The sequence below is a fragment of the Petaurus breviceps genome, unplaced genomic scaffold (genome assembly GCF_028583685.1).
Source record: "Petaurus breviceps papuanus isolate PSGF00001 unplaced genomic scaffold, PetGlider_PUasm1.0 80, whole genome shotgun sequence".
NCBI lineage: Eukaryota > Metazoa > Chordata > Mammalia > Diprotodontia > Petauridae > Petaurus > Petaurus breviceps.
In genome coordinates, this window is record NW_027186540.1 from 7,576,323 (window position 1) to 7,599,665 (window position 23,343).

The following is a 23,343-nucleotide window of genomic DNA, read 5'->3' on the forward strand; positions in this document are numbered from 1 at the left end:
ACGCGCGCGCAAGCTCGAGCAAGTGTGAGAGTAAGAGTGAAAGAGACAGAGAGAGAGAGAGAGAGTGAGTGTACCATTTTTGTGCTATAGGAGCTACTGTGATTTTATGGGGAAGGCAACTTGGGTTTCATACGTCAAACACTGACAAGTTATTAACAAATATATGGATAAACAAGACAGGTTTTCCTACTGTGCAGTAATATCACTAAGTCGTATCAGTGATATCATATGCTCAGAATAACTGCAATGTGGAAAACATGTAAGAATTCAAATGAATGTAACTGCATTTAACAAATAAGCCACAAACAGACTGTGAGGTCCTTTGGGAAAACAGTATATTGCTAAGGTACAAATTAGAGCTGTTGAATTTCCAATTAGATCACCAATAGGTGCAACCTTATCAAAGGTTACAATGAAAAGTCTGAGGCAAAGCTCATAAAGACATGGAGGGATGAAATTTAATGTCAAATGTTATGAACAATAAGGTCAGTTTGGCTGGACCAAAGAGCCCTGAAGAAGAGGAATATAGAATAAGGCCAGAAAGGCTGGTTGAAGTCCAGTAGTGAAGGGGCTGAAATGCCAGACAGAGTCTGTTTTTGATCTAGAGCTTTCTGGACAGAAAAGTAGTCTAGTCAGATCCATACTTTTGGAACATCACTTGGACAGCCATGTGGATGATGAACTGGAAAGGAAACAGACTTTGCTGCCAAAGAGAGTTGTATGACCTCAGGCAGACTTTTTGAGTGGATTTTCCAATGTGCCATCATTTTCAGGTTTTCTTTTTTTTTTTTGCAACTGGAAAAATACCTGGGTTCCAAATTCTTCACTGAGGTTGGTGAATAAATATTCATATCCATAGGCTGCTTTGCAGTTCAGCCACACAACATGAAATGGACTCAGTGTGATCCAACTTCGTACCAATTCTAATATTCCATTTAAACACTCCACCTAGATTAGGGGATTTTAAAGATATATTCAACAATTAATAGAACTGACTATCACCACCATCTTCTCCAGAACAAAGAGGGAAAAAAAATTTATTAGTCAATGTTTGAAGATCACAACATAGCATGTAAATATCAATTACGATTAGATTACTTTGCTTAAAAAATGTCTTTCTAAATGTATACTTACTCGACTTGGAATCTGATAATATTTTGGGTCACAGAAAGTGGTGTCTAAATACACACTCTGTATGTCTTTCACTCTGAAATAAAATTAAAATTTCATTGTCTCATCTAATTTGATTTTATAAAACACTAGCAAAGGCAATATTCAATTATTTTATAAAGTGTTTCTCTACAGATTAGAACACGGTAGCACAACATCTCTCAGTGTGATTTTATTTTTCATTGTAGGATATTCCTTGATTTGCCTCCTATTATGGACCAAACATAAACTACTTCCCACAATTTAACAAATTTTAAGCACTATGCAAAATACTTTCAGAAAGACACTGGGAAAATATTAAGGTTAGATAAGACATGGGTTTTGACCTGGAACTTAGTCTTTTAGGGGCATATTACATATACAAAAATAATGATGTAGGATAAAACAGGTTTGGCTGACATAGGAAAGGAAAACATTTCCCAGGATTCCTAAGCTCAGAACATGAACTTTTACTGGAAGAGAATAAGCAATAATATAAAAACTACAAAATACTATTTGCAGAAATAAAAATGGAGCTGAATAACCAGAGGAACATTATGGATGGTTAGGCCATGACAAAGTAATAAAAATGACAATACTACCTAATTTAATTTGTTTATTCGGTACCATACCAAACTACCAAAGGACTACATTATATGGCAAAAATAACAAAATTTCATCTAAAGGACCAAAAATTCAAGAAACTCAAAAGAAATAATTAAAAAAGTGGAAATAAAGAGGTTAAAAGGAGCATTATCATGACTATCATGAAAGTAAAGCCATGGAAAAAGTCAGAAATGTAAGAAAAGGAAAAGGACAGACTAAAGCATCACACCCAGGTGAATTCTTATGCCCTACATTTAACAGCTGCGATAAATTGCAATACCTGTTCCCAGAGTGCAAGAATTCCATTCTGGCCACTTCCCCTTTGGCTAATCTAAAGTCTCCTGTGTACAAGACTGTTCCATTGTTCCCCTGAAACAAAAACCTACAAAAGAAACAGATTTGAACCATTTTTGTAACTCAAAAGAAATCTTAATGAAGTCACTATGCCAAATAATGTAATAAATACTCCTGACAGACATTTCAATTACTAAAAGAAGGCAGTAATAATGGAAACTTTGATCGATAGAAGAGTAAATTAATATTGTATTACTAAATAAGTCACTTACATATAGCATTATACAATTCTCAAAAATGTTTTTCCTCCTCATAAGGTAATGCAAATATTATATACATTTTAACAGCTAAGGAAATTGAGGCTCAAGAACTTTAAATGAAAAAGTTTAAGTGACTTGCCCATGGTTACACCACTAATGTCAATAATGACAGATTTTTAAGTATTATCCCTGTTGTTAAAAATAATAACAATAATATAACTAAATAATATTTAGTGCACAGTAGTCTCTCTGATCTGAAACATCTGAAAAACTTGCATTTTAGGGAAGTACTTACTGTCTGTGGGAAGAAAATTCCATATGATAAAAAAAAAACCAAACATTAACTGGAAAGATCAGTAATGAGAATTTCATTGCCAACAAAGTCCCTTTATAACTACCTGAGCCAATCATTTTATCATAGGAATTAAAGGCTGAAGAAATACCAGCAAAACAATTTAAACTTTCAAGGATATACATAGTCCCTATTCTTAAGACTATAAAAAGGACAGTCACAAAGGGTTATAGAGTAAAATATGGACCCTTCTCAGAATAATATTTTTAAATGCGTAAAATAAAATACACAGGATTACAAAGGAAACCAATTATACTGACATACAGTTCTCAAAATATTAGAAAACAGTTCATGGATCCCAAGCTAAGAAGCCCTGAGTTAGAGGGTCTCTTACATCACTGAACCCGGGCAGTGACCAGCTGGTAGAAGAGTAACAACAACATCTTCCTTCTGAAATTTAAAACAAAGAAAAAAAACATTAGGTCCAATCCACGTGTTGTCAATGTAATACTCCCAAATGCCTCCAGAACAGGGACGGTCAGAATTGCTGAGTGACAGACGTCTTTGCAGAGGTGAGAAACCATGAGTGTGAAAAATGACACTTATTGTCAGGCTCAGGTGATATACTGATTAGTTTAAATTAATTGTTTTTCGCCCGTTTATTTTTAGTCTTTTGTTGCAAGGAATTTTGGTTGGAGGTTGAGGGTAGTGTGAGATATACTTAGAAGTGAAGATGATATAAAAACAAAATACAACAATAAAAATCTTTTTAAGAGTCTGAATGTTTGGTTCCACTGTCATCCATAATTAAAATAGTTAGCTGTAGAAATGCTAACAGATCCATTCGATTTTTCAGTTGTTTTGTTTCTAGTTATCTAATACAAACTAAAATTCTAACTATAGACATTTAACACTAATATGAAACAATTTTCACTTAAACAATGATGATGTTTAAAACTTCACATCTACCAGATTTGTCCAACAGATAAGGGAAATACTGTCAAGGAACACTTTGCAAGTAATCAAATGCATCCAACAAAAAAAACCCATCATTATTAACTTTAGAATAGATTATTAAAGATATCTGTTTACCTCACCAGATGCTTCATCAATTAAAGAAATCTGGGTTGGAGTTTCAACTTCAAGAGCAATCTATTAAAGCAAAAGGAGATGCTGTTTATACACTTTCATTTTTTTTCATGGCTCTTAATCACTTCATAAGCCTCATATAACTCAAACGCTTAAGTGATTCTAGGAAGAATCCCAAGTCCCAGAAAGTGAATACAAAGTGTCTTTATGTATACCATGTTCAGGAAAACTTATTATGTGAAAAGTAAAAAAGTGAAGCTGACTATACTGCAATTAAAATGGATATATTCATTACAAAGACAGACCTAGGTTAAATTTCTAGACCTACAATGCATACACTAAGCTGTCATCACAACAGCTACAACACATTCACATACTTTCTGTATCTATCTGTGCAAAGGTAGGCATTTGTTTTTGACTTATACATCCTCTGCAAGGCAAGCCCTACAAAAACACCCTCAATACAATTTTCACAAGCAAAAAAAAATTGTCAACACATCATCAAATGTGAAGTTAAGAACATCACTATAATTATCTTCAATATAGCTCTACACTACAAGATCAAAATTTTTCAAAAGCAAAACAGGGCTACATTTTTGACAAAGGCCATCATCATTAGGAAGAAAATTAAATTACATGTATTTTTTTTTCTTTTTGGAGTGGGGGTGGGCAGGGCAATTGGGGTTAAGTGATTTTGCCCAAGGTCACCTGGCTTGTAAGTGTTAAGTGTCTGAGGCCAGATTTGAACTCAGATCCTCCTGACTCCAGAGCTGGTACTCTACTCACTGCACCACCTAGCCACCCCAAATTACATGTATTTTTAAAATTCACATTCATGGGACTGAAAATACAAGGTGAAAACACAAGAAAGCCTAACATCATTTTCCACAATATTCCCAACTTCCTTCTGGTCAAAGGCCCCAGGGAAGTCCCAGAACTAATTTGGACTTCAAGGACAGGGTTCCTAAAAGGTTACATACTCAAAAGAGTCCACATGCTAAACATTGGCTATATAATGTATTCACTTTGCCAACATATATCCACAATGTGGTATATCCCTTGTAAAACATGTCTGGAATCTTAAGACTATAAAAACAATTGCCAAGTAAACTGTATTTTTCTGCATTAAAAAGCAAATGTGTAGACTAATCTTTATCAAATCTGACTCCTCAGTATTCAGTTGCCTAATGGGTCAACCTGATCAGTAGCAATTTGATATGAGCTATCAGTGGTATGATATTCAGGTTCTCAACAGAAGTGCCAGGAAGCTCCAGGTATCTCAGAAGTTGGGAAGGAGAAAAAGGGGAGAAACACTTGTGATTTTATTAAGTAACTGTAAATCTTGATTTCTACCTTGTTCACTCCTACTCTCCCATATTTCAACCTAACTGGGTAAGTTCAACTAATTCTAGTGCCCAGTGCCCAGCTCCAGCGAAGTGCCTGGGGCCTACTAGGCACCTAAGAGATACTTGATCACTGCATGACTGATTCAGATTATTTTAGGTTCTGACCCTTTTGTTGCTACCACCAGTAGCAGCCTTTGTTCATCACCTACTATGGGAGTCTAGTAAATCATGGAATCTTCCTGTATCTCAGTTATTTCATAAGTAGGATGAATATAGTGAAAAATAGCTCACTGCAGGACCTAATGGTGACTGGTATCAAGTTCAATTCACAAAGGGTTGCAGAGGGAGCCTGCCAATGAGTTAAGTTTTTAAAAAGGCATACAGATGAAAAGAGCATTAGATGAAAATAATGACACATAATCAGTGGAATAATAGAGACCTATAAAAACAGCATCAGGAAGACTAAGAAAGACTTGGAATGAACTTTGGAAAGACAATATGAAAGGAAAAACCAAAAAAAGGAACTTTCCTCCTCAACTTTGTTAGGAATAAGAATATCAGGGAAGGGACTGGTTCACTGAAAGGGGCCATGTTAATAAATGGGAGAAAGGGGGGGGAGAGGGGGAGTCAAGATGGCAGAGTAGAAGCAGGACCTCCTTGGGGCTCCAGCTTCCACCTTCCCTAATCTATGTATAAAGGGGACTCTGAACAAACTTTGGAGCTGCAGAACCCACAAAATGACACAGAGAAGCTAACCTCCAGCTGAGGACAGCCTGGCAGGCTGGCAGGAATCAGCCAGTGAAGTGCTCTGGGAGCTGAGCCCAGGCTCACATGAGCTGGAAGTTTTAGCCCCAGGGTGGGCCTGACCAGCCACCAGCTGGAGGGACACCAGATCACCAGCAGCTGTGGCCGTTTCCAGATTTATCAACACATAGATGCTAAGGACAAAGTGAGCGGTCAGTGCAGTGTGGACTTTGGGACCAGTAGTTGGGAGAGCTTTGGCTTTTGCCCCCAGGGCGAGAAGTCACTGAGATGCCAGCACAGCCAGAGCCATGTGGCAGCTTCAGCTCCTGGCCTGCAGTGTGTAGGGGGACCAAGTGCCAGTCTGAGGGGTAATCACTCTTGCTTTAACCTGCTTGGATCTGGATTTCGGTCTAGGGTGGAGGTCCTGAGTTGTGTGACCAGCATTTGGAGGCCTCAGAGAAGGCACCCAACTAATACTTCTGGCAGCTGAGAAAACCCCAGCATTTGGGACAAAATCTCCCCTATCTGGTGGCAGAGTCCTACTGTGGCAAAAAGCCCAGGGATCAAGTGACTGAGGGGCAATATGACCAGGCAAAGGAAACAAAGCAAACAGAAGATTTCAACATTAGACTCCTATTTGGGGGACAAAAAGGAGCAAAGCATGGAACAGGAGGAAGACAGCGAAGTCAGAACTCCTGCACTAAAAGCTTAAAAGGAAAACATGAGCTGGTTACTGCTATAAAGGACCTTAAGAAGCAGATAAGAGAAGTGGAGGAAAAACTGGGAAGAGAAATGAGAACGATGCAAGAAAATTACAAAATGAGAGTCAACAGCCTGACTGAGGAAAATCACACCTTAAAAAACAGACTAACTCAATTGGCAAAAGAGGCTCAAAAAGGCAATGAGAAGAAGAATGCCTTAAAAAGCTGAATTTGCCCAATGGAAAAAGAAGCTCAAAAGCTCAATGAGGAGAATCATTCCCTCAGATTTAGAGTGGAGCAAAGGGAAGCTAATGACTTTATGAGAAATCAAGATGATGTTAAATAGATCCAAACAAATGAAAGAATAGAAGGCAATGTGAAATATCTCATGGGAAAAACCACTGACCTGGAAAATAGATCCAGGAGAGATAATTTTAAAATTATTGGACTACCTGAAAGCCATGATCAAAGAAAGAACCTAGAAACCATTCTCAAGGAAAATTGCCCTGATATTTTAGAACCAGAAGGCAAAATAAGAGGTTGAAAGAATCCACCGATCACCTCCTGAAAAAGATCCCAAAAAGAAAAGTCCTAGGAATATTATAGCCAGGTTATGGAATTCCCAGATCAAGGAGAGAATATTACAAGCAGCCAGGAAGAAACAATTTGAATATTGTGGAAACACAATCAGGATAACACAGGATCTGGCAACTTCTACACTGAGGGATTGAAGGGCCTGGAATATGATATTCCAGAGGGCAGAGGAGCTGGGATTAAAACCAAGAATCACCTACCCAGCAAAACTGAGTATCATGTTTCAGGGGAGAATATGGTCATTCAGTGGAATAGAGGACTTTCAAGCATTCTTAATGAAAAAACCAGAGTTGAATAGAAAATTTGACATTCAGATACAAGAAGCAAGAGAAGCTTGAGAAGGTAAACAGGGAAAATAAATCATAAGCCACTTATCAAAGTTGAACTATTAACATTCGGAAAAACGATAATTGTAACTGATGAAACTTTTCTCAGTATGAAAATGGTTGAAGGGAACAGAAATATATATTATATATATGTATATATGGGAGGGTATACGGGCGTATGAATGCATGTGTGAATGTATGTATATATGTTTACAGGTATACATAGATAGAGGGCACAGGACCAAGTTAATAGGAAGAGATAATACTTAAAAGGTGAAATTAAGAGGTGAGAGAGGAATATGAGAGGAGATGGAGAGAGACAGAATGGGGTAAACTATCTCATATAGAAGAGGCAAGGGAAAATGGTTACAATGGAGGGGAAGAATAGGAAGACAAAAGGGAATGCGTCAACCTTATTCTCATTGAATTTGGCTCAGGGAGGGAATGACATACACATTAAATAGGGTATCTCACCCTACAGGAGAATAGGGGGGAAGTGGATGAGAGGGGGATGATGGAAGGGAGGGCAGGCTGGGGGGGAGGGAAGTTGGAAGCACTCACTTTTTAAAAGGGACGGGATCAAAGTAGAGAACAGAACAAGTGGGAGGTGGGATAGGAGGGAGGGAAATATAGTTAATCTTTTACAATATATCTTCTATGTTAATGTTTTGCATTAGCTACACATGTACAACCTATACTGAATTGCTTATCTTCCCACTAAGGGTGAGTAACAAGGAAGGAAAAGAATGAATTTGGAATTCAAAGTTTTAAAATCAAATGTTTAAAATTATATATATATATATATATGTATATGTATACATACACATATATATATACTATTATTAATACTATTTTACATGTAATTGGGAAAGAAGATATACAGGCACTGGGGCATAGAGATCCACTGGAAAAGTCAAAAGGGGTATGGGAAAAAATATGGGAGAGAGCAGGTTGTAGGAAGGGATGTCCTGTGGAATTGCTATTTTGGGGTGGTGGGTAGGGGAAAAACAGGGAGAAAATTTGCAACTCAAAATCTGGCAGAAATTAATGATGTAAATCAGAAGTTAAGAAAGCATTTGAAAAATGAAAAAAAAATTAGAAAAAAATAAATGAAAGCATTAACTACTTAATCACCAGGCCAGATGTTCCAGCAGAATAGGCACTATAGGAAGATTCTTCCCTCCAAACTAACTGAACTCCTCCCCTCCAGATATCCAACAGGATTTCCCTTTGCCCTCCAACCTTCCTGTTAAAATTTTATCCTCTTCCCCCCGCCCAGCTGGAAAATAATTCCACATCTTCACCACTATGAGAGCGAACCCAGAATCACCAACCATAATCTTTCAGGAAAGAGAGAGAACCAATATCCCTCACCATATGCCTTCTGGCCTATGGGGCCTTGCAATCTATAACATCGAAGGACCCTAAAGTCCACCAGGCCTGTCTCCCATTCAAATGAACCCTTTGACTTGTATGATCTCATCCAATTAAAATGGGAGCATCTTGAGGGCAAAAACTGTCTTGGTAATTTCTTTGTATCGCAGCACTTAACAGTGCTTGGTACATAGTAAATGCTTATTCATCTACTGATTCATTCATAATTTCTATTTTGCTTTTGTTTTCCCCATTGAGAACTATCTCTACATATAAAAGGATAATTTTTTAAAAGGTAATAAGAAATTGAAATCCAAGAAAAGCATGATGACTAGAATTAGAACATATTAACAAGAATATAAGCTAGGTACCCTATATGATCTAATCTCACTGCCTAGATGAATTGCATTCTAAGATACTGAAAGAACCACAGGCTATAACTATAGAATGATTTTTGATCTTTAAAAAAAATCATAGAGAATAACAGAGGTACTATAGGAGTAGAGATGGGCAAATGTCTGTTTTCAAAAGGTTGACTCTGAAAACTAAAGCAATACCTGGAAAAATTCTGGAATTATTAAAATGATAATTTGTAGACTCTTGGAAAGTACCAATCCCTAAAAATCAGTATGAATGCATTAAGATCAAAGTATGCCAGAGTTATTTCTTCTTCTTCATTTCTTTTACTGGATTACTAGGCTGATTATCAGGGAAATGCCACAAATATAGTATACATACGGTAAATTCTCTCAAGCTATTACTTGAACAAGATAAAGTGATGTGGAATAAATAACAACTCAATTAGGTAGAGTCATAGGTGGCTAAACAACAAGACCCAAAGAATGCAGATGAACAGATTAATGACCAAATGAAGAGAGAACTCTAATAAAATGACATGAGGCTCTAGGTTTGGCCGTGGTAAGATCAATGTGTTTGCAATGACTTGGATCAAGTTCTAGATGTCATGAGGTATAGTTTTAGCATGGCTTTCACTGTTTTTTTTACTCCAACTTACTACAATTTAACTCCAAAATTTCTTTCCAGTTTACTTAGAAAAATAAAATCTCATTTGAAAAAATAGAATTCCTTTTCATAAAAATATAAACTTACAATTCGTTTCTCCCAAAAGCTGTATTTGGGACTAGTTAACAATAGTTCCTTGGTGACAGGGGAACAATATAAGTGGACCTTTAAGCTGCAAGAAAACAGAAAGAAGGATTAACTCCTATATGCCATCACCCTATTGACTGGGTTCAGTTCAATTAACAGAGTCAAGAAGGGCAAGGCTAGTGAATGACAGAATGTTAGAAGGTACCTCAGAGATCATCTCATGTATGGCCTTCAACAAGATGCTCTTAAGATCATCCAGTTCAGATCTTAGGTTCTTTTGAATGGATAAAAAAAAAAACCTGATAGATATAACAGCCTAAAAAAAACCTATTAAATCAATGTAATTCCCCTGGAAAAAAAGTATTATCTGACAAGTGAATTTAAGGCCATTCCATTCCAAACTTTCCTTTCCCCTAGTCTAGTCAGAGGATAGAATGCTGAAAGCAAATAAAACCTTAAGGGATTTGATTTGATTCCAGAAATGGCAGAAAATTATTTCAGGCATAGGCAACCACATACTCCAAGCAAAACTGTGAACTGGGCCGGGGATGGGGCAAATCTATCTTTAACATCCTGCTTTTCATTTTTACACATTTTCCCCTAACGCTATTATAACACCCCAAACCTAAATTCCCAGTTGCAGGATTAATAGACTGTTACTTTTTCTTATTCTTTATTGAAATAAATTACCTGCATTCCAATCTTCTTTTCAAGGATGGGGACCGCAGTCCTTTCATATGGTCTGAATAAGAAACCACAACAAAGATGAGTGAGCCAAGTGATTCATCAGAAATGTTTAGTAAGTAAATTTGGATATGTATGTGAGAGATTACATTTGTCTTTTTCTGGTCAGTTTGTCCAGACCTATGATTCCATCATCAGTATAGAGAATTCCTTGATGTGGCATCTCTCAAACAATGTAGGTCAGCAATTTGGACTGTAACTGTATGAAGTTACTGCCTGGAGTACTGAGAGTTTACGTGACTCACTCATACACACAGACACACACACATATAAATAAAATGTATCAGATTTGGGCCTTGAATCCAGGTCTTTCTCTAGTAAATCAATCAGCATTTATTAAGCACTTACTATATGCCATGCACTATGCTAAGCACTAGGAACAGACTGAAAGGCAAAAACAGCCTCCACCCTTAAAGCAGGAATGTGTAAATAAATACATTTGAGATACAGAGCTGAAAGAATATAACCTTAGGGAACAAAGTTCTAGAATCTAGGGGAAAAGAGAAAATTAGCCTGCAGAAGGTGGCATCTGTGCTGAGTGTTGATAAAAGCCAGAGATTCTCAGAAGTGTAGTTAAGGAAGCAGAGCACTAAAGGCTGAGGGGTCACACAGTGCAAAGGGATGGGATGCTAGTGTGTGAGCTTTGAGGAATGACAAGGAAGCCAGTACGGCTGGATCACACCAGTGTTTTAGAGGGGAAGAAAATGTAAGACTGGAAAGGTAAAAAGGAGGCAGTTAATAAAGAGCTGTAAATGCCAAACCAAGACTTCACATTTGATATTGAAGGTAAAAGAGAACTATGGGAGTTTACTAAGTGGCTGAGGGGAAGGGAGAGAAGAAGAGGTGACAACACATGGTCAAACACATACTTCTGGAAAATCACTTTAGTAGCTATACAGTACACATACTGGAATGGTGAGAGATACAGTAGGAAGGCAAATTAGAAGGCCAAATTAGAATGGTGAGTGGTTAAGAGGGCCTGAGATAAGTAGGCAAGTAAGTAGGTATGAGATAGGGCATTTATTAAGTACTTACTAAATGCCAAGTACATAGGGTGATGGCTTTAAGTGGGAAAAAAAAAGAGGCAATATAGGACTGGCAGTATGCAGACAGAAAAGGTAAGATTTACAACGGATTGCATCTATGGTGTGAGGCCATCCTTAAAGGCATCAAAACTAAGCCTTAAAAGATGGGTAAAGGACAAGAAATGATCTCAACGAAAACTATCTTAGCAAGCCTTAAGACACTGATACAAGAAAATACATCTCAGGTTGAAAAAACATTAAGAATAATACAATTTGGCTGAAGCATTATCTAGATGAGTCACACCAGAAAATAAGACGGGATAGGTAGATCGGGGCAATCACGGGCTCCCCATCCTCTGAATCTTCCTCCTCAGCTGTATGTCTCAGCTCAAAGACCACCGCCTGCATTTCTCCCCTGCTCTTACGGCTTTCATTCCCCACCCACCTTGCCTACCACTCACTATTTATTTGGCATTTGTATTTATTCATCTGTGTACTTTTCGTTCCCCCCTCGTACATAATAAGCTCCTTGAATGCAAGAACCACTTAGGGATGGCCAGTGCCGAACACAGTACCAGACACACTGTAGGTACTTAATACTTGCTAAATTAATGAAATAATCTGTTTTCTTCTCCACTTCACCCCTCCCCCGCGCTGGTTCACCAAGCCTCTCTTTTCTATTATTCAAAGCCTCCTCCAAATCATTTTCCCCGAACTCTATCACCCCAACCCAGGCCACCCCCACCGTGGGCGCTGAGCACCTTCCCAGGGAGCCCCCCCGCCGCGAGTGCCGAGCACCCTCCCAGGGGCCCCCCCACCCCCGCCGCGAGAGCCGAGCACCGTCCCAGAGAACCCCCCCACTGCTGCCCACAAAGATCTCCAGCCTCAGGGGGCGAGGAGTGCTAACTCACCCTTGTGGCAGTGGGACAGGAAGTACGCCCGGGCCATCAGATTCTGCCGGTCGAACCGATCTATGGAGATGTTTGGATACTCCACCATTTGTCCTTCAAAGGAGCTCATGACGCCCTCGGGTCCCGCAACGCCCGAGCCAAAAAGATAAGGCGCAGCAGACTCGATCCGCTCAGCCCGTCTCTGGTCCGAACCCCAGCTCCACCTCGTACTTCCTGGAGCATGGCCCCGCCCCATCCCCATTGGCTGGGACTAGTGGCAACCTCCACCAATGAGAAAGGCCCTCTCTGGTGAGGACTTACTCTCGGCTCTCCCCCCCTCCATTTCCGGGTGCGCCGATCGGCTTTGGGTTCTGGCGCGCTCCGCTGGTTAGGTGCTCGCGGGTTGGTGCCAACCGTCTGCCGAGCTCACACCTCCGCCAAGACGGCTCGGATTTTGATCAAAGTGGGGGAGGGTGTGTGTGGAGGAATACTGAGGATGAAATTCTCGAAGCCGTGGTAATGAAATATGGAAAGAACTAACAATCTCGTATTGCTTTACTGTTGCGTAGGAAATCGGCAAAGCAGTACAAGCCCAGATGGTATGAATGACTGGACAGCGAGCATCAAAAGCCAGAATGGTCTAGGGAGGAGGAAGAAAAACATTTGCACCTGGCCAAATTGATGCCTACCCATTGTAGAATCATTGCCCCAGCCATCGGGTAAAGGACTTTATAGTAGTTGGAACACTATGAACTCCTGGATAAAGCTGCCCAAAGAGATAATGAAGAAAAGACAGCAGGTGATCCACGAAAGCTTAAACCTGGAGAGATTGATTCAAATCCAGAAACAAAACCAGCCAGACCCAATCCAATGATGAATTTGAAATGTTCTCAAAAGCTAAAGCCTGTCTGGCTTGCTGTTGTTGTTGTTTGTCCATTCTTGAAGAGGACCAGGACATCAGGAAGATGATGCCATGACTTGCAAGTGAATTGGATTTAAGTGATGGAGGGCTGTGCAAGGTCACTAGCTTCACTTTCTCCTCTGGAACCATCGGGGTCCACTGGCAAGATAAAGATCAGGACAACTGGAGATGGCATCACAGTATGTCTGGCAAACAGAGGGAAAGAAGGCCAACAGAAAAAAATAATTGGAAGAAGCAAGATGCCATACTGCCCTTCAAAAGAGAACTTCAAGCATATGGCATAGAAATTCAGAAGAAAAGGAAAGAGATTATAATTCAGAAATTCCATCCTGGGAAGAAAAAAAAGTCCACTCAAGGTTTTTATGACACGTCTGAAAAAAATTACCAGACACTTTGTTACTGACTTTAGGAAGTTACAACATGATCTTGATAGGGAGTTAACATTTGAAAAGGAAAGCAGAGATAGGAAGAAAGATAACAAAGGAGTCTAATTTTCCATTAAATATTCTTCAAAACACTCAAGTATCAAAATTTATCAAAAAAAAAAGAAGAAAAAGCAAATCAGTACTAGTACTCTCTGTACCTCAGATCTTCAATGCAGAACTTCAGGAAGTTTGTGAAAGTCGACCAAGCAAGTGAAATTGTACATCAAACGGCAGAGAAATCCAGCATGATATCTGCTTCCAGTACTCTTGTCTGAGCATGTCACCAAAAATAGTATCACTCTGACAACACCCAAAACTCTGGCTGCCTGTGATTGAATCCTGAAGGAAGTACAGAATTTGATGGCTCTTACCAACATGAACACCCCACTGAAAGGTAGTCTTAATACACCATGGCATGAGAGTGACTTCTCTGGTGTGACTAAACAAGAACAGATCATTTAGAAACCAAATACAGTCCTGTGCATCCCCATTCAAGACCCCTCATGGAGCTGAAGGGTTATTAACTCCTCCATGTGGAATGACTCATATCAGTTGTTGGCACCTCCCTAAGCAGAACCCCTCTAAGGGACAAACTAAACATAAATCCTGAAGAGGGACTGGCAGATTACAGTTACCCCTCTATGTAAAGCAGATAATATCATGAGCATCTCCACTTAGGGCTGATGGACCTTTCTGTTCTGAAGAATGGCTTTGAGATTGTTCTACCAGAAAATGCTGAGGAGCCAGAAGATCATGAGACTGATGAAACTTAAGTAGAACATGCTGTTGATGTAGTTGCCACAACTACAGTCTGAGATGCAGAATGTGTAAAGGAATTAAACAAATGCACAAAGCTGTTCAGAAGGATCTACTAGGACCTTCAGAAGTAAATGAAACTATCCTAAGCCCCTTAAATGTAGAACCACCACTCACAGACCTACAGAAAAGTAAAGAACTAATTTAAAAAGAGATAATCATAATACTTTATGATTTTCTGCATCATCCTGATGATCCTGAGAATAAGCTGGAAATAAAAAGGAGAAGACTCTAGGATTAGGAAATAATAGTACTAAGCACATAACTTACCTAGAACTCAACTATGAAAAATTCTCTGAAGTTCATCTAAAGAAGGTTCAAGACCTTTTGACATAGAAGGTGGAAGTAGTAAAGCAAGGAATGAGCCATGGCAAGCTGTCAAATGAAGCTTATAACCAGGTGTGGGAAGAATGTTACGGTCAAATTTTACATCTACATGGACAGAGCTGACATACACAAATCAAGCTGGTTCAAAAAAGGGACAGGAGGGGCAGCTAGGTGGTGCAGTGAACAGAGCACTGGCCCTGGAGTCAAGAGAACCTGAGTTCAAATCTGGCCTCAGACACTTAACACCTACTAGCCATGTGACCTTGGGCAAGTCAACCCCAATTGCCCAACCTTCTCCCCTCCAAAACAAAAAAGGGACAGAATTGAATCACTTGAAAAGAGACTTGAGATAAATAGGGGTCACATGACAACAGAACCTAAGAGAGCTACAAAAACGGAAAGATAAAAATGTTCCTTTGTGGCTACCAATCTTGAGTAATGCAACTAATGAAACATTTGAATGATTTATGAGACCAAATGGAGCAAGTTCACTTGGAGCTTCATACTTTTGAGAAGCTAAGAAGCATAAGGATTCTGTTATTCCAAGGAGGCTGGAGTGTCTAAAAAAGGATGACCAGTGACAGCAAGAAAGGGAAAAGAAACTTCAGCAAAGACACAGATTTGCTACTGGAGAAAGAGATTTTAAAGTCAAAATACTGAAACATCTTTTACATTTTGTGATAGAAAGAATTAGATGCTGGTTTCCATCCCCTGGAAGATGAAGCTCATGTTTATGTTCATCAACAAATTTGCCTGCTATCTGTGATTTTTCATTTGTTGTTTATTTTACATGAAGTCCCTCATCTAGATTGTTTATGTAAAAACTCCAGCTCCACCAGAATTTTTTAGAGGTTTATTAAGAAAACCATCATTCTTTTAGTAATGTCATATTCTCTAATGTTTTGACCTTTCAGCATCATATCTTTTATATTAAAGTGTTCTCAAATGTGTTACCTGTGAGTAAATTCTTGAATAAAAATTAACTAGGGGAAAAAAAAGGAAGGATGGAGTAGTGGAAAGAGCTGCAAATCCAGGACTGTTCTAAGGTTTTTAGGGTAGAGGGAAGGCATGCTGCAGAGAGGAAAAAAAATCTCACCCAACAAACACTGCAACTAGTGCCCTATTGTTGATGTAGCTGTGATTGTAAAAGGTGCTGCCTGAAAGAAAGGCAGCTGGAGAAGAACCAGGATAATTCACAAACTAGATAATCAGCCTTTTGGTCATAAACTAGTTATATGGGCTTAGTGCAAAAAGGTGGGGATCACCTTCCTTGCTCCCCCCATCCCCTCCAAGAAAAAATTTTTTTAGTGTAAATCTACCTTTTAGGAAATAGGAAGAATAAATTAAAGGGCTCTCAAATCCTAAACCTAAAATACTTAATTTCTAAACTGCATTGTCATTGTAGTGCCTTCTGGATCTAAAATTCTGTGAATCTATAATTGTCTTTTATGAAAGGTGCACTGGATTGGTAGATCAAGGAAATACCCATGCATACAATTAGAGATTTAATGTGTCTTGATATCAGGCAGGCACAGCCTCATCTGAAACACCTGCAGACAAGATGAAGTGATGTAAACAGTGTGAAAATTCATATAGGTGGATTTGTAACTTCCATAGTGACTGTACTAAATGAATGCTGACTAATCCATGTTAACCAGGAGGGAAGCCTCTAGTGGAATTGCTGCAAGACATTGTCCTTAGCCCTGTCCTGTTTAATATTTTTATCAAGGAGATCAAAAGCAAGCCTTCATGTTAGGCATGATTATTAAATTTCTGGTTGTTATAAAGCTTGAAAAAATAATTACTATTATGATGGATGAAAGGATGAAAATTGAAAATTAGTTTATCAGAATGGATAAACTTTGGGGTAAAAACAAGTAGATGAAATTTAGTAAGGATTAACACAAAGTCTTGTACTTAGGTTGAAAGAAACCCAACCCTACAAGTAGAGATTGGGAGAGACCTGGTTCATATGAGAAAGGCCTAGAGATTTAGTTGACTGTAAGTTTAATAAGATCTGACAGTGTGACATGGTTTCCAAATCAAATCTATGTGACCTCAGACTGTATTAATAGTTATCAATTAGTACCTTCCATATAGATATATGTGAAATAGATACAAGATAATTTTAGGAAGAAGCTACTAGGTGCTGGGAACATCTGGAAAGGTATGTTGAAAGTGGTGCCCAATATGAGTCCTGATGAAAACTAGGAATTCTAAGAGGTGGAAGTACAGAAAGGGTACATTTAGAAACGGAGAACAGCCAGTGCAAAGGCACTGAGATGAGAAGTGGAATGCCCTGTATGAGAAAGATGAAAGACCAGGTTGATTGAACCATACTATGCATGAAGAGGAGTAATCTGTGTGTAATAAAGTAGAAAGATAGAATGAGACAATTGTAAAGAGTTTTTAAGTATCCAACAGAAATTTATATTTGATCCTATAGGCAATAGGGAATCCTACAGTTAATTGAATAGGTAGGTGACATGATTAGACTTGTGATTTAGGAGCATAACTTTGGCAGCTGTATAGAGAAGAGAATAGATAGTCTCACCATGTTGTGCCATGCTTAGAATGAAGTAAGATTGGCTGCCTTTTTGGTAGTGAATTCCCTTTCACTGGAATAATTTGGAACCCATGACCCAGAACTTCAACTCTTTTTATATGGACTGGTTTTCTTCTGGTGACATCATAAATCATTCTTTTTGGCTAATTTGCCCCCACAAATATAGCTATACTATACCATAATGAGATGAAAATTAAATGAAAGTCTTATAAACATGCAAATGCTAAATATTTTATTACTGTTTTTGTTATTTGCTGAATATCCAAATGTGATTAGAGCATGGCTGAGCACAATCCCAACTCTGAGTTGCATGGATGAGAACTTAATTAAAGTAAGATTGTTGACACCTTTAAAGTTGCTTTCCTTTAGAAAAGAAGATCAAAGAACCTATGCTAGCAGCCGTCCTGGGTCCCAAGATGTCATGTAATCTGATATAGGCTCTACATATATATTCCTATTAAACATATTTTCACATTAGTCATGTTGTAAAGAAGAATTAGAACCAATGGGAGAAACCATGAAAAAAGAAGCTTTTCTCTTTTTCTTTCTTTCCCTCCTCACTAGTTTTGCTTTTGACCACTTCATCCCTCAATCTGCCCTCTCTTCTATCAGCTCCTTCCCTTTTCTTCCCTTTTCCTCTACTACTTCTTCCCTCCCTTCTGTTCACCCCTTTCCCCTTCCTCCATTTTCCCCTCCCACTTCCTATAGGGTAAGTTAGATTTCCATACTTGAGTATGTTATTCCTTCTTTGAGCCAAATCTGATGAGAGTAAGGTTCAAGTAATGCTCATCACCCTCCCTTCTTACTCTCTACTGTCTTTGTGCCTCTTCATGTGATGTAATTTACCCTTTTCTTCCTCTTCCTTTGCTCTTCTCTTCTTATCCTTTTTTACCACTTAAACAGATTTTTTATCACATCAAAGTGAACTTATTCGAATGCCCTCTATGTATATTCCTTCTAAATGTCATAATAAAGATACAGTTCTTAAGAGTTACAAATATGTAGGGATGTAAACAGCTTGCCCTTATTGAATATTATGTAGGGTTTTTTCCTCTCCTATTTACTTTTTTCCATTGATCTCTGGTCTTTTCATCAGGAAGGTTTGGAAGTTCCCTATTTCACTGGATATCATTCTCCTCCCCTGAAAGATTATGCTCAATTTTGCTGGGTAGTTCATCCTTGGTTACAATCCAAACTCCTTTGCCTTAAGGAATGTCATATTCCAAGCCCTCTGATCTTTTAAATGTAGAAGCTGTAATGTCCTGTGTAATCCTGACTGTGGTTCAACAATATTTAAATTGTTTCCTTTTGGCTGCTCGAAGTATTTTCTCCTTCATCTGATAATTCTGGAATTTGGCTAGAATATTCTTGGCATTTTCAATATGAGATCTCTTACAGAAAGTGATCAGTGGATTCTCTCTTTTCTTTTTTTGCTTTTTGGAGGGCAACTGGGGTTAAGTTACTTATCCAAGGTCACATGGCTAGTTTATGTGTTAAGTATCTGAGGCCGGATTCGAACTCAGGTCCTCCTGACTCCAGGGCCGGTTCTCTATTCACTGCACCATCTAGCCGACCCTAGTGGATTCTTTAGATGACTAATTTTACCCTCTGGTTGTAGGACCTCAGGGCATTTTTCTTTGATTTATTGAAAGATACTGTCAAGGCTCTTTTCTTGATCATTTCTTTGAGATAGACCAATAAATAATTTTTCAAATTATCTCTCCTGGATCTATTTTCCAAGTTGGTTGTTTTTCCAGTGAGGTATTTTATGTTTTATTTTATTTTTTCATTCTTTTGATTTTGACTGATTTTTCATGTCTCATAGAGTCATTAGCTTCCACTTGCTCAATTCTAATTTTTCACAAATTGCTTTCTTCAGTTAGCTTTTTTACCTCCTTTCCCATTTTGTCAATTGTATTTTTAAAGGAATTTTCTATAATTTTTGTCCTCCCTTTTCCAAGCTGTTGATTATCTCTTGCATGCCTCTCATTTCTTTTTCCAATTTTTCTTCTACCTCTCTTATTTGCCTTTTAAAATCTGTCTTGAGCTCTTCCAAGAAGGCTTTTTGAACTTGAGACCAGTTTGAGGTTTTCAGATGTGGGTATATTGACAATGTTGTCCTCTTCTGAATTTTTGTTTTGATCTTCCCTATCACCATAATAATTCTCTATGGTCAGTATTTTTCTCTGTTGATTTTTGCTCATGGTGTTTGACTTTTTCCTGGCTTTTAAAGTTGATCTCTGCTTCTGGGGCACAGGGGGCACTGTCCCAAGCTTCTTGTGCTGGGGGAGCAGGTTCTGGCAGCTGGAGGTAGTAGGGGGTCTGGTAGTTTACCTAGTGCTAAGCTGGAGCTGGTGTTTGTGAGTGGTGTGTGCCAAGGCCAGGAAAGGTTTCTGTGAGTTTCCCTGGGGCTACACTGAAGCTTGAGAAGGGAATAAGGGGAGGGGGGGGCAGTGTTCTGACCACTGGAGGAAGCTTCCTCACTGGGGCTGCACTAGAGCATGGCTATGGTTCAGCTGCTAGTGGACACCTGTCCACCAGTACACGTGGTAGTTCTCCGAGATGTAGTCTGCAGATTCCCCTGACTGTGCCAAGGAGTATGGGGGGTTCTGGTGTTGGCATTTGCCTGCTCCACCACGCTGGGGCTCAGGATCTCCTACTGGTTTGAAGATGTGGGGTTTGCGGCTGGCTTGCCAGGACAGCTGCCATCCTGTACTGTTCCCCCTCCATTACAGCAGGAAGGACCTTTCCTGTTAATCACCAAAGCCTCCCAAGCTAAAAGATTGCGGCACTCCATCTTTCTGAAGGCTCTGCTGTTTCAGGATTTTTCCTGGGGTGATATTTTCTGGGTTTTTAGAAGTCAATAAGGTAGGGTGAGAACAACCCACTACTTACTACAACATCTTAGCTCTCCAACTCATTTTATAGATGAGGGAACTGAGGCAAATAGGTTAAGTGACTTGCCCAGGGTCATATAGCCAGAAAATGTCTAAGGCCAAATTTGGACTCAGGAAGAAAAGTCTTCCTGACTAACCACTTGCACCACCTACTTGCCTTAAAGAAGTTAAATCACTCAGTTTTGGAACTCCCACCCTGAGCCAAACAATCTTAATTGTAAGTAGTGAAGTGGACAACCGAGAAAAAACAGGACAGCAATGCCAATTACAATTTGATAGGAGTGATTATTAGCCAGCCAGCAACTGCCTCCCAAGTAGGGAAGACAGCCCCAAGCCTTCTGCAGAGCAAATTTTTATAGAAAGAGATGTTGCTAACAACGAAGTATGGTTCCAAGGGGGTGTGGTGCCATTTCTAGTGAAGCCTTGGTTACCTAGCCAAAGCCCTGGTTACAAACATAGCTTTGGGCTGTTTCTAGCAACACAGGTGGAAAGTTCCTTAACTACTATGGACTAATAGGTGGTTTCCAGGGACCCTGGTAGGGGCCCCCTTCTAGCAGGTTGTGACTGGGAGGGAGCTTTGGTGTATAATTTCTGGTGGATGTCACTCCCCCCTTTTTCTTTTTCTTTTTTTGTTTAAAGCAATCGGGATTAAGTAACTTGCTCAAGGTTACACAGCCAGTTATTTCTGGGTGTGGTGCTAAGTATCTGAGCCCGGATTTGATCCAGGTCTTCTCAACACTGGAGCTGGTGCTCTTACTTGCTGTGCTACCTGGCCGCCCCACTCCCCCCTTTTTCTTGATCATAGTTGAAACTTGGACTCAACTGAGTCCAGGGGAACATAGATAGTGCAGAGGGCAAACAGCTTGATGGCCTGGATCCTTTTTTTTTTTTTTTTAACATAGGAGGACAGGTAATTTATGAGACACGGGGCCAGTAACAATCCCAGTAGTGGAACCGACCAAAGGCAGAAATGCCAGAAGCAGGAGCATTAGGACAGCCTCTTAATCTTCAGTTGTAAGTCACCGGCTGGCTCTGTTACCCACAGGTCTGGTGGGTTGGGAGGAGCCATCACCTTGATGTGTGAGCTGTGGATCCATGCCTTTCTTCCAGCCACCTTAACAGCAGAGGGTTTAGGCATGGGATCCCGGGGTGATGACTGGGAAGTGTCCTGGTACACCGAGACACCTGGACTTGAGAAGGGAAATCCTTAGCAATCATGCATAACAGCATCTGACATCCGAAGTACAATAGGAGGTGGGGCACCAAACAGAATCTCAAAAAGGGGGATGAATTTTACACATATACATTCAGTTACAAGTGTTAATACTTGTTTGAATAATTGAATAACCACAAATTCAGATCAAAACAGCAAGTTCTCTTCTGCTTTACAACTTGTCACATCAATTCAGCAATAAACATGTCTTGCAAATGGAGGTTTTAGTGGGTCTCTTAAAATCACACTAGAGATTTTTTTTAATTTCTTCTTAAAGTATTTTCCTTCTTCAAAACAGTTTCAAAATTTATAAATGATCACTAAACCTTCATGAAGAAAGTTAGTTGAAAACTTTTAAAATGATCTTAAGCAGTTTGCATAACTTTCTGTACATGTTCTAATTCCAGATGAAAAATAATATTAGATTTTTCCAGTAAGCTAACACAAAAGAGCTCACATCTTTTACTGATTACTTGCTCTGAGCATAGAAACCTGTTATAGAAGGAAAAAAGCGGGGACATGTGACATTCCAAATATGCCAGGAGAAAACATCTTTGGTTCTGTTTAAATTCAGGTAAAGTCACAGATATCCAACCATGCAGTATCTGTTCCACTTCATAGCCAGACTCAGGAATAGGTGGGAAACATTCCTTTTCAAAGGAACCCATAGGTAAACTGAGCCAGGAGGGATCCCATCCCAGACAGAGGCTGATTGCCCCTTTGGCCTTCACCAAATGTAGATTTCTACCTGTTAACAGTACAAGATCACATTCCCTCTGAGTAGCTTGTGGCATTTTCTCTCAGATACTGATCTAATGCAGACAACTCTACCCAAACTCAAACACAAAATAAAATTTAGTTATGGTCCCAAGTGCCTTTTATCTTAAATAACAAGCTTCACCAATCACAGCTTAGAGCCAGTTATAATTATTTAAGGTCTCATAAATGTAAAGAATTCCATTTACCATTCTTCTTTCTGAAATATAAAAGCCAATTGATAGAAAATCCCTTTTAATCTTTGCAACTTCTTAGCAAGTTAGGTTCATTTAAAAACTATATAACTAAAACAAGTTCCTTTCCCAGGCTAAATGATTTTGCCTAATAGAAATAGTTTCTAGGGGATTTGGCAGTTTTACAACATCATACATGCAGGAAGACTGTCTGAATGGGAAGAACTAGTCAGAATAAAGTTTAAATCCAGCCTCCTTCTTTCCACATACAGTAATCACTTAGCAATTTTAGGTGTTAACATTAAAACAGTAGCCAAAATAACTTAGTTAACAATCTTACAAGTTTAAACAAATCTTAACTGAAACTTCCTTTTAAACAAAGACAGACTTGGAAAGGTGTGAACACCCCATTTTCTAAATAGCAGATATACACATTACAAGTCAGGATTAACAGAAGATAAAGTAACACTACTGGTCTTACACAATTTTCTCCATCGTTTAGTTTCAACAAAATTCAGATTAAAAATTGATTATTTCCAAATTACATATAAGAATGATTGATCTTACCAAGTGAAGAGGCTAGTTGACTTCTGACCTCATTTTCTTCTCTCTTTTTCTCATCTCCCCATGTAATGCGAATGTAAATTTTAAAGATCTTCCCTGCCCCTAGGCTAAAGTGCACC

General features: G+C 39.0%; 1 protein-coding gene and 1 pseudogene across 4 annotated transcripts in view; one reads left to right on the forward strand and one right to left on the reverse strand.

The window, feature by feature from the left end:
• The window catches only part of LOC138176006 (protein artemis-like), a 40,608-nt gene extending 27,807 nt beyond the window's left edge, over nucleotides 1-12,801 (reverse strand). For 2 of the 4 annotated variants that reach the window (XM_069106701.1, XM_069106699.1), the window contains exons 1-8: nucleotides 12,566-12,801; nucleotides 10,576-10,627; nucleotides 9,886-9,970; nucleotides 3,694-3,753; nucleotides 2,996-3,051; nucleotides 2,036-2,137; nucleotides 1,135-1,207; nucleotides 808-948 (exon numbers count right to left, since the gene is read on the reverse strand). In XM_069106701.1, the coding sequence (XP_068962802.1) occupies nucleotides 808-948; nucleotides 1,135-1,207; nucleotides 2,036-2,137; nucleotides 2,996-3,051; nucleotides 3,694-3,753; nucleotides 9,886-9,970; nucleotides 10,576-10,627; nucleotides 12,566-12,800 (804 nt within the window). In that variant the 5' untranslated portion in view covers nucleotide 12,801. The remainder of the gene's footprint in view (nucleotides 1-807; nucleotides 949-1,134; nucleotides 1,208-2,035; nucleotides 2,138-2,995; nucleotides 3,052-3,693; nucleotides 3,754-9,885; nucleotides 9,971-10,575; nucleotides 10,628-12,565) is intronic. The other 2 variants (XM_069106700.1, XM_069106702.1) reach the window with 2 other exon arrangements.
• A 68-nt stretch (nucleotides 12,802-12,869) lies between these two features.
• On the forward strand, nucleotides 12,870-15,981 carry LOC138175934 (cell division cycle 5-like protein pseudogene; annotated as a pseudogene).
• Nucleotides 15,982-23,343: the final 7,362 nt, after the last annotated feature.